We start from the raw sequence: 11,536 nt of genomic DNA on the forward strand, positions 1-11,536 counted from the left end.
CTGCTAAAAAATTCGCGGCAAACCGGGCTCTCGCCGTGCCACCGTGCCACCAACTTACTCCTTCTACCATTCTAATATTTCTTGATACTTTGTGATACTTTTTCGGACGATTCGGCACCGCGAAACCTCGGTTTGACGGTTATATCACCACGTTTGTTTTTAATTTCTCGTCCACTTGAGCTCATGATCTAATCGTCGTTTCTCTCTAATTTTAATTAAGGAGTAAATGTTATTTAATTAATTTGTAATAGTAGCTGTAAAAATTAAATGACGCTTTCAGAGTAGACTGAAAAATCGAGAAGTATTGGCGGCGACAACTTATATCTTGCTGAACGTCTTGACAGGTAAGTAATAAAATTCATAATCTCTACATAATTAATTAATTAATTTATTATGTATCGAAGATGTGGTCATGGTAATATAAAAAATATAACAATATAGTCTATAGATTCAACCTTTATTTTTCTTGTATTAACTATACTCTTATTACAGATATACTTCACAAAAATACAATCTCAGATATTTCTTATTTTTACAGGAGTAGTATGAATAATAAAAATATTGTTTCACAAATATTCGATTCCATATATTCGTTAGTATAACATGAATAATTCTTCTTTTATTAAATAACTTCTTTGTCATCACAGTTTTCATCTTTCTTAATGCAGTAAACAATGCTTGAAAGAAAATCAATTACACGATTAATAAAAGTCTTATTAACCTATGCACGTAAATAAATATATTAAAATAAATGTACATAAAATGTCGGCATATTAATTTTATCGGCGTATTACATTTTTTTAAACAAATTTTCTTAACGTAAAAAACAAATTGAATAGTGCGTAAACTCTGCGTTAACTCTTAGCATAAAGATTTAAGTTATATTTTCATAAACTTTGTATAAAAATAAATTACAACGTTGAAGCAGATCCATGATAAAATTGTACCTATGCATATTTTGATCTTTCTACCATCCAAATATAATCTTCAAGTTAACTCGGGTTTTTTTCGTGTAATACCTAATTGTATTTTTTAATATTTATACCAATATATTCTCTCTAAATTATAAATTTTGTTTATAAATATAAATATATATATATTTTTTTAACAGTGAATGCATTTACTTTGTATATAGACTGTAGTAAGGAACTAGAACGCAAACTAAGTCTATTAGTCACAAAACATATTTTCATATGCATGTAAACATATACGCGAGTTATTACACGAGTTGTTACATCAACTATTACACATTTGGTGTTTTATACAATCGTCGATATTACATGTATATCCTATTATCGAAACTTAATCGAGCTGCCGCTGCTTAAGTCTACGAATAAAATATAACTTGCTGATCACTCAACAGAATAGAAATTATTTAATGTTTGTCTGCATACGATATGTATGTAGAATATTAAAATTATAAAGCTTTAAATAAAGTAATGTACATTTCAAATTGTCGACACTTCGTTCACGTCATATTTTATAACTCTTTCAAATTAAAACACTACAAATCAAGATATCGTTATAAATGTTCGCGATCAAGTTTATACTAAATCTTTATATATTGCAGATATTCTTTTTTTCCTTTTTTTTGTATAGAATAACGAGATAAGAAACAAAAATTCTTACAATACATAACAGAAACTAAATAATACATTAAATAATTAAATAAACATCATTGTAAGAACGTAATCTAAATTCATACAATATCTTATTGCCATAATATTAGGCATAACATAATAATATATAAAACAAACTTAAATTTTTCCTCTTTTTCATAATCCGTATTGAGAAAACGTTCTAAGCTCTAAACTGTTTAATAAATTCAATGGCACTTCAATTATAAAGCTCACATAATACAAATATATATGTAGAAATATATAATGCCTTCGAAACTTTGTACATTATCATGTATTATTAATAACTCTCGTTTCCTCAGTTTCTTGCTTAAAAACATTTGCCATATTTTCACGATCAAGTTATATCTAAAGTCGCAAATAAAATACATAAAAATTATTTTATGTTAAAATTATGGTTCTTACAAAACTCAATACAAAAGAGTAAAAATAATTAATTTGAATGATCAGAATTAAAGATTTGTTTAAAAAAGCAATTATATTAAGATGAATACTAATTATAGATTAGACAAGAAAATAAAGAATACTCAAATCATGACTATATGTTTCCGGACATTTCATGAACTATATTCATGCAGACTAGATATTAGCGCTAGCTTTTAGAATACTGAATATCTATTTTCTCTCAATAATATTTCACTCTAAGTTCTCAGGTATAAATTAATTTCACAATAATAACCGTATTTAGTATTATTAGCAATTAAAATTTATAGCCTTATTAAGTCAATATTATTAAATACGCAGCTTTTAAGCAAAATAAAAGTTTTTTTTTTTTTTGTTTTCCCACTGTAAAATTAATTTTTAATCGCTAAAAAGCAGTCTTTCGAAATTGCAAAGTTAGAAGAACGCATGGCATTCTTCAAGGCAAAAAAATATTTTCTACGAAGAATATAATTCAACATAATATAAAATACTAGGCCTAATATTATTTTATCGCACATAAGTACATAGATCCATTTCGTTAGAGGTAAATATGATAACAATTATTAATATTAAAACATAAATATTTTAATAAAATGGATATTTTGCTGCACCAATTGCTTTTTTTGCACTTTATATCTTGATACAGTAAAATAATTCACATTAAGATTAATGTGTTAATCTTAATATCACTGCCGTCAATATGCAGTAATATTTGTTTTGCTTTTTAAAATTGTTAAAAAAAAAGTTTCTATATATATTTTTCAATCAAGTTATGACCTCTTCGTTAAATTTAAAGCTGCATACAAAGCTCATCGTACACGATCACTAAATGCAGTTGGAAGAATTATAAAAATTATGTGATACATACAGAATTACATTTTTTCACAGTTTTTTCATTAATAAATGAATAGGATATCTTTCTCTACTTCTCGACGTTATTCCTGTACTACTCTGTGCCGTTTGAGAATGCGAAATAAATGAGAGCATTCTACATAATTTGTCGACATCTTCGTCACTTGAACTAAATCTATTCAAATGTCTGTCATTAGCAGAACTTCGAGAATCGTCAACGTTCTCGACGTCAAATCTTAATCGCGAGTCTATATGTACAGGGCTAGAGGCTCTTGTGGCAGGCGCGGTCCTGCTGCGAGATTCAACGTTTCTCAAGGGGATTTTACTAAGACCTTGATTATGATTAACATCCAGTGTTGAAAAATATCCTTTTATAGCACGACGTACCGTAGTATGATCTTCCAAACTATGGCGCTTCACGAGCTGCTTCGTTTCCTTCGTGTCGGGAAGTTTCCAACTTAAATTCATGGAATGACGTTTGTTTCGATCCAGGGTGCATTTGAGAGAGGTTGTGAATTTTAATTTATCTTTATCCAATATCAAAGAATTTCTTTTAAACTTTTCGTCCAAGGATCTGTCTTGGCTAGCGTCCCATCCGAATCTAGTTCTTCCCTGCGGAGCAGAATATCTTTTTGTCCTCACATCGGTTTTAGATAAATGTTGGTCACTCAAATTTTCCTTCATTATACTGCGTTGTCGCAAGCCCTCTTCATAATCTATCGAAATTGATGTGCTTCTTGACGAATCGCTTTCATTTATTCTACGTTTCATACAATCTTCATATTCAACAGAGGAATGTCTCTTAAACTTTCCTTTATCGAAACTCATGCTGGTTCGTCTAGAGCGAACCGTAGTATTTAGTTGCTTCCTTGAAGTAGTATAATCTTGCAAATGTGGAATTTTCGATGTGCTTTGAGAGACGGAGAATTGAGTAGGTATTCTGATTCCAGCATCGACCAAGAATTCATCATCTGACGGCATCGCTGAGATTTCCGGCATCGAGCTAAAAGCCCAACAAGAGTTATAATGAGCTGCGTTAGTTAATGCCCTTAAAGCGGCGAGATTAGGCGCTTTATCCTTGCCGCTGGTGTTAGTAGAAAATTCATGCTGATAATCCCGTGTTAGTAGAGAATGCTGTTGCGGCTCTTGCTTATTATCTTTTACAAGCGACATAAAAAAAGATTTCGTAAAAGCGGAAGGACTATATTCGTTCGTTTGGGTTGACTGTTTTCTAAACTTCAAATAATCATTGTCTACATCGTAATATGAGCGATACTGGGAATCGCTTTCGTACTCTTGTTCGCTAGCATCCGGTAATGTCAAGAGAGCCTGGAATACTGCTAATTTAGAGCAGCTACATTGTGGCTTAGACGTAATATAATCATTAGATGATCCGTTTGCAAAGTTAAAATGCGATGAATTAGTATGAGAGTTGAAATGCCCTACTTTTTCCCAAGGATGTGTTAGTTGAATTCTGTTAAATACAAGCAGACAAGACTTAAAATTAGATTAGTTAGAAAATTAGAACTAAAAGAACATCAATTTAGAATTTATTACATATTAATCAAAGTCTTTAAATATTAAATAATTAAAATAAAAAATAATATATATATATATAAACTATTCGTAATATGCATTAGTTGTAAAATGTAAGTATATAAATGCAACTGTCATCTTTAAACATGCATTAGTTTTATACTCTTCTGAATTAAATTCTTCTTACCTCGTTTTTAAGTTTTCAATAACTTGACGAGAAGTTGCAGTTCCATCTACAAAACATCATTAATTAACAATTATTAATATATACTACTAATTGTCGACAAAATTTTTTCTTCCTTAACAGATAAAGTTCTGATTAATATTAATGAAAATTCAGTTATTTAATTACTCTTTACAATCTTTAACACAGCTTAAAAATTTGTACTTCAAAAAAGGCTCGAGCTTGCAAGATAGACGCCAGGATTACTTGGATACGAATTTCTGCTTCTGAACGTCTGGTATTATTAGACGATAATGAGTTGGTTATATAAAATTTGTGTTTTTTATGCAATGCTTCCTTTTCACTAAATGCTCACCTTTTGATTGCGATCTGTAAAAATAAAATTGCTTAATTTTAATAAAATATAACAACAGTAAATATACTAAATCAATCAATAGATCAAATAACAATTTCTATTATTAGATTTGACTTTATTACTATTTAAGAAATTAACATATATAATTTAAGTTCAACTTACAATCCTCTTGTAGAACTATCAGCTCCACTTCTTGTCCAACTTGAACCTAATAATTATTACAATTATTTTTTTAGTAAATTAAATAATACAGTTCAGAAAATTATGAAATAATGTTTAAGCAATCAAAAAATACCTTTTTTTACTATAGTTCCACTTGCCGACTGTCCTGTACTTATTCCCGACAATTTTTTTTCTTCTTCTAACTTTTTGGCATCTTCCACATCTTGTCTCGTAAGTTTCGTTGTTAACTGGATAAAATATTATATTTAGAAAAATATTTCTCTCATATCAACTTGTTTATTTATTAAATTACTTACATTCTGGCCCTCATATTTAATATCTATCTCATTTAATTTCTCTTTGACACTCTTTAAAATAAATAGTACATCTCTATCCTTTTCATTGTTCTCTAAATGTCTCACAATTGACTCCAATGATGCTAGCAATTTTTTATCAGTCGGCATCCACAACAAATTCTTTAGTTGCGGCAATAAAGATACTACTTTCAATCTTATATTAGCTACCGGATCTTCAGCCAGATTCAATAGAACATTAAAGAAATGCTCTTTAAAATAAGTAGAAGAAAAAATGTCCAGTGCTTCAACCATCATACGAACAAACATCATTCTCACATAGCAATCAGGATTATTAGCTAAATCTGTAAAGATTCTATTACGCAGTTCCGCTCTTTGTATTGGTTTCATATTGTATCGTAGAAGAACGAGAAAAAGTGTTCCTGCAGCAAGACGGACCGGTATTGGCCGCTGAAATGTTTGAATTAAATATTTAAATTAAAGTAATAAAATTAAAATTTTTACGAAAATGTTATTACACACTTACTGCATGTAAAATTCTAGAGAAAGCCATTGGAATAAAATACGAATATATAAAATCACTGGAAAAACATTTGGGTAAGATCTCTAATTGCGCATGCATTAATGACGTCAGCCTCCAATTGTGTGTGCCTGCAATTTCAGCTTCACATTTTAATAAAGCTTTACCTACTTCCATCAAAGATGAATCCTATAATAAATAATATCTTAAAAAGTAAGTTATCGTTAATTACAAATCACAAGATAAAATTAAATTACCATTCTATCTGTTCCAACAGTTTGACTTTCAGTTAAACATTCCAACGTTAAACCTATATGAGGAATTAAACCTTGAAGTACTTCTTCTGAATCATCTTTTAGCAATTTTATTAAATTTCCTTTTATTCGTGAATTTTTTGGTCCTAAAATCTTTGCTACCTGCAAATAGTTTAATAAATATAATAAAATATAAGTACATAAGAATATTCTTGTAATATTAAACATGCACCCGTACATATACATATATTTAATAAGTATATTTAATTCTTACTTCGTGAATTCCACATGCAACGGTTTTTCGCACCATATAATAATGATCACTTGTTAATGAGTCAAATGTTGTAAATATTGCATCTTTTGAAAAGTCTGATACGAAGATAAAAATTGCCGGTAAATTAAATGCACAATGTCTTCTACATTCAAGGTATCTTTCATCCTGTGTGGAATTACTGCTAACCTATAAAATTGTATTAATAATATGTATCATAAAATAAAATGTATCATAATAAAAAAATAATTTTATGTATGTCCACTGAAAGGCAAATATGTCATTTGCTGCGACGACGGTGGCTGGCAGCTAGCGTACGTGACTTCCCCCCCGCTCGATTCCCTCCCTTGGCCGCCGTGGACGAAGGTAGTAGTAGAAGGGCGCGTTCCCCCTCAGTCCTCGACGACCGGCGCTCCGTGACACATCAACGCGCGCGCTCCGTGTGAGATTCGACGCACACCACGCCAAAATCACGTACGCTAGCCGCTGTCGCCGCATCAAACTGCCTTTCAGTGTACGTATTTTATATAAATACTCACAAATATAAAGTGTGGTTTCTCTTTCTTCAGTGATGGTGTTCCCACTTGTGCAAGTTGTTGAAAGTATTTTATAAACCATGCTTTCTCTGACATTGATAAACACTCTGAAATTATATTTATTATATATATTTTTTTAGTTATGTTGTTTGAATATTATTATTAAAATACGTAATGCTCAATTTAAAAAAGATTACATCTTACTTTCTAGGCCAAGTACAAGTTTTCCCAGCTCTTGGGCTATTATACATATCACATTATCTTCCGATTTAGTTGCACTTTCGCACAGCTTCTTTACAAGTGGGGCTATTATATTTTTTATCGTATCTAGACAATTTATATTCAAATTAATTTTTACTAGTTTACTTGCATTAAGATATATAATTTTATAATAATTTACCTTCCTGAAGATGAGGTAGTAAATACACTATTGTCTGTACAGAGGCATATCTTACACTGCTTTCTTCGTCACTGGCTAGTTCTACAAGAGATGGTAACAAAGCAGGTTTTACAGATTCGGCACCAAGACCTTCGGCAACAAAACGCAATTGCAAACAAATACTAGCTCGCACTTCACTGTTTACATCCTGACAAAGTGAATGCACTGTTGGTAGAACTTCCTTCTGAATCCTAATAAAAGTATATTTATTTATTAAATAAAATATATATACTTTAATATTTCTTCCTATTACATTATAAAAGTATAATAATAACCAATACGATCTAAATTAAATTTTTAATAACACATATCAAGAAATTGTTTTTTTTTTTTTTTTTTTTTTTTTTATACTTACATGGTAGAATCAAATCTTGTACATATCTTTCCTAATAGTCTGCTGCACATTACTCGGGAGTAGGTAGATTGCGACAACTGTCCTTTACTTATAGTCAACGGAAGAATCTGTATGTGAGAGTGTTCTTGTTACCATCCATCCAAAAGAGTGCTATGTTATTACATTTACAGCGTTTTAATATATCAAACATTGATCTAAAGTACTTATATAAAACTTCCTTTTCAATTTTCTATTCATAAACATTTAATTACATTTTAATATACATATATATGCAATATTAATTATTAGTTGCGTTAGATTAAAATTTTTCTGCTACCACAAAAATTAAAAAATGTTCTTTTCTTTAAATTGTTCATACAAACCTGTGCTCTTATGACTTCTACCGGCAGTAATTCTATCACATCCAGTAAGGTCTCCAACCAAGCATGACAGATAACTTTAACATTGACATATATAAAAAAAAAAGTTAGAAAATGTGGGAGCATTGTAATGATAAATAATCAGCTTTTAATTATTGTATTTTAAAGTAACAATTAAATATGCTTACCTGGATCCCGGCTCTCTAGACAACTTAATATGCTTTGAAGGAATGTCTGACTAAAAACATTGTGGCTGACAAGCTTTTGTTCCAAAATTGTTTTGAAAGTGGATGATGCAGCTATGTGGAACTCTGTTGATGCAGTGGCCAGAGACTGCTGCATCTTAGGTACCACTCGGGACATACATGATTGCGTGTCGGTAGCTAAAAGACTTGGTAGATTTTGTATAACACTAAGTTTTTGGATCTCATCTCCATTCCTGTAGAAAAAAAAAAGAAGAAAGTTTAATGTTTCCTTAAAAAAAAAATATTTAAAAAAATGTATCGCTCCTAATTCTGATTCATACATCAGAAAATCTTTATTACTACATTTTTAAATAACAATAATCAATAATTAAAATGTACATTTCCAGTATCAGATTCCATCGACGTTGCTATACTTCATTTCAACACCTGAGATAAGAAACGAAAGAACCGAGTACTTACACCGCCCGGCATTCAAATGTTCGCGACTTTAATTAAACAAGCGTTCTGACGTACAATTAGTCACGGAGCCTTGGCAACTTTGCTCGTTTGCCGTCGGAGAAACCGAAAGTATTGAAGCGAGCGCGATAGTCAAAGTTTAACAGAAACGTTCTATGTAGGTCGTGTAAACATTTGACGATCAACTTATGTAACAAATCGCCTTTTCGATCCGACTTTCGGTAAAATCCTAGTACTACGAGGCAAGAATGAGAAAAATTAACGGGAGGCAGCCGCGACGGCGTGCGTAGTTAACCTTAATACCCTCCGGGCGGGTGAGAGGGAAAAAGGACGGGTGCTCGGGACTCTGAAGTTGGTGGTCGCAGGAGGCAATGACGACGTACGTCGTCCTTAAGGACTATAATTAGCGCGCTTAATTGTAACAGGACAGCGCGCTCCTTAGACAACCGTGCGGCTATTTATAGGAGCGTGGGATCCAGAAGGGTAACAGCCTCCCGGCGACGAAGGGGGGTGAATCTCTCGCGTTCGGCTTGACGCGTGCGAACAGAAGTAAGGTGCCATCGCGCGCACGGGGGATTGTATACTTACGGATCGGACGCGGCCTCGTACGGGGCTTCATCTCCCTCTTGCAGCATTTTCGAGGCGCATTTTATTTATCCGACTCCAGCGTGTGCGGCGGGATCGATCAATCGCGCACGGGGGGATGCCTCACGCGAATGGCACGCGTTTCCATTGACTGTCACGCGCTCGCGCGCGCGGAACGCGGTTGAAAAAAAAAAAGAAAAACTCGCCGCTGAACGACTGGAACCGCGGAGCTCGCGTATGTCGATCTGCCGCCTTCCTCGCGTTCGATCACGTCCAGGTCAGCGCAAACGCGCACGGATTACGGAGCCCAACGGCGAGCCGTCGCAGACACGACGCGGCCCACGTATCAACTGGGCAGCGAACGAGAAACGCGTACAGTGCGAACGTCGCCACGACGTTTAGCGGATGCACCGCGGCCGGCAGGGCGCTACACTAGCCGCCGAGGGCGCTGCGGGTTGCGTAACCCGCGCTGCGCGGGACGTAGAGATGATTTAACGATCGCGTCATCCGGCAATCCGATGCGGCGGCCCCCGGCCCGGCCGGATGACGCGGCGGAAAAAAAGGAATCCGCAAAGGTTCCCCGAGCCTACCGGGGACATCGCCGGCGGTAACGAGACGATCGTTACGGCTCGTAATAATTTGGAATAAAAATTATTTACAGCATCTTGTGGCGAGAGAGAAAGAGAGAGATACGCTTGAACACTTTACGATTACCACTTGCGCAATTAGTTATTTGTATGATTTATTCGACTAGAGGTTTATATGGAAAATTGACTTATAAAAACTTAGAAATTAAAGCTTTCTAGATCGCACAACGAGCGCGGAGAGGATTTACGAACCGATATCCTTTTTGAAAAATTGCTTTTAAAAAATCGCTTCTTTATAAATGAATCATAGATCTATAAAAAATTGATGCGACGTCCGAATTAGCTAATATAATCGATTTTATTCTTGCCGTTTATTAAATTATATATATTTTTTTTTGTTACAGATTAACGCAGCTGCATCTACTGCTGTCAACGAGTGTCGTTACCGCCGATATTAATAATTATACGAACCGCAGTCGGTTCGTCGGTCGTTCCGGGAGTTCCGTGAAGTATTCGGACGGAATTTTTTGACATACGACTTTCTTCTAAACGCGAGTGCCGAACATGGGACGCGCGAAAGTGATCAGTAATTTTCGCGATTGTAAAATCACGGTCGGGGTGTTCGCGAGTGACTTGTGCGTAGATGACTCACGTTCCATCTGAGAGGAGGAGCAGACCCGGGAAGGGTATCATGCATCGGCGGAGCAACTTTTAGGTAAATATAAATTTTTCTCTTTAGAAAATCTTTATAAAAATGAAGCTCTACCTTTACATTAATTTAAATACTAACATGTCTACATTAATACGTTTTATTTTATGTTACAGTCACCGGCAGAACTCTACAACTCCGCTGGAGCTCGTGCAGATTGGTGAGTCGCATGATTTTATTTTCGTAGTTTATAATATGGGCCTCTTAAAAAATAGCGAGCGGCGTAGCGCGCGCATGGTTTCTAGTATTTGTAAAAATTCGGATGAATTACAAACTATCACGCGAATACATGTTATTAATTACATCGGAGATTATTTGCTACCTTGAAAATACGCTTATGCTCGTGAGATTTAATTAACGCCAATGCCGACCTTGTTTCAGTAATCGCAGGCAAATTACGCATTTCGATCAAGGCTTTAACTGGTTGGCACAAACCAAACAATATACCATATATGTAAAACATACTTGTTCTCACATGCGACTTCGGGAAACATGTTAAGCTTTTAATTATTAAATATTAATTTTAATGCTTAAAAATATTGTCACTCGTACAATAATAAAAAAAATGTTAATTAACAGAAATTAAAAAAAAAAAGTATTACGCAAAATTCTTTAAATAAGCAACTAACTAAAAATATCAATATTAACTATCTAATATTAGCTAATATTAATTTAAAAATGCATAATCTACTTACAAAAGGATATGGAGTGCTCTTTCTATAGGTCTCCTTTCCAAGTTAGAGTCCAAGGAGTGCTTTCGCAACTGTTCTTCATTCTAAGCAAGGATATTTAAATG

General features: G+C 33.6%; 1 protein-coding gene across 4 annotated transcripts; it reads right to left on the reverse strand.

Moving 5' to 3' along the window:
- Positions 1-438: 438 nt before the first annotated feature.
- LOC139103502 (serine/threonine-protein phosphatase 4 regulatory subunit 4) lies at positions 439-9,829 on the reverse strand. Of its 4 annotated transcripts, none has more exons than XM_070658241.1 (16): positions 9,448-9,829; positions 8,386-8,636; positions 8,201-8,274; positions 7,839-7,945; positions 7,445-7,674; positions 7,249-7,371; positions 7,048-7,151; positions 6,512-6,697; positions 6,241-6,399; positions 5,990-6,172; positions 5,467-5,913; positions 5,283-5,397; positions 5,150-5,195; positions 4,988-5,001; positions 4,636-4,681; positions 439-4,386 (listed from the first exon to the last, which is right to left on the reverse strand). In XM_070658241.1, the coding sequence occupies exons 1-16, from the start codon at positions 9,492-9,494 to the stop codon at positions 2,943-2,945; spliced, it is 3,576 nt and encodes a 1,191-aa protein (XP_070514342.1). In that variant the 5' UTR covers positions 9,495-9,829; the 3' UTR covers positions 439-2,942. The 4 variants fall into 4 exon arrangements, with proteins under 4 accessions (XP_070514342.1, XP_070514345.1, XP_070514343.1 ...); XM_070658244.1 differs by having other exon boundaries at positions 439-3,915; positions 9,448-9,827; XM_070658242.1 differs by lacking the exon at positions 9,448-9,829 and adding an exon at positions 8,782-9,416.
- Positions 9,830-11,536: the final 1,707 nt, after the last annotated feature.

Source organism: Cardiocondyla obscurior, linkage group LG06, assembly GCF_019399895.1.
Source record: "Cardiocondyla obscurior isolate alpha-2009 linkage group LG06, Cobs3.1, whole genome shotgun sequence".
Lineage (NCBI taxonomy): Eukaryota > Metazoa > Arthropoda > Insecta > Hymenoptera > Formicidae > Cardiocondyla > Cardiocondyla obscurior.

Coding starts and splice junctions, on each gene's coding strand:
- LOC139103502 (XM_070658241.1), bottom strand. CDS start 9,494: ATGCTGCAAGAGGGAGATGAAGCCCCGTACGAGGCCGCGTCCGATCC. Junction 7,946..8,200: donor TAGAAGTCATAAGAGCACAG/GTTTGTATGAAC, acceptor TCTCACATACAG/ATTCTTCCGTTGACTATAAG. Junction 7,675..7,838: donor ACAAGATTTGATTCTACCAT/GTAAGTATAAAA, acceptor TACTTTTATTAG/GATTCAGAAGGAAGTTCTAC.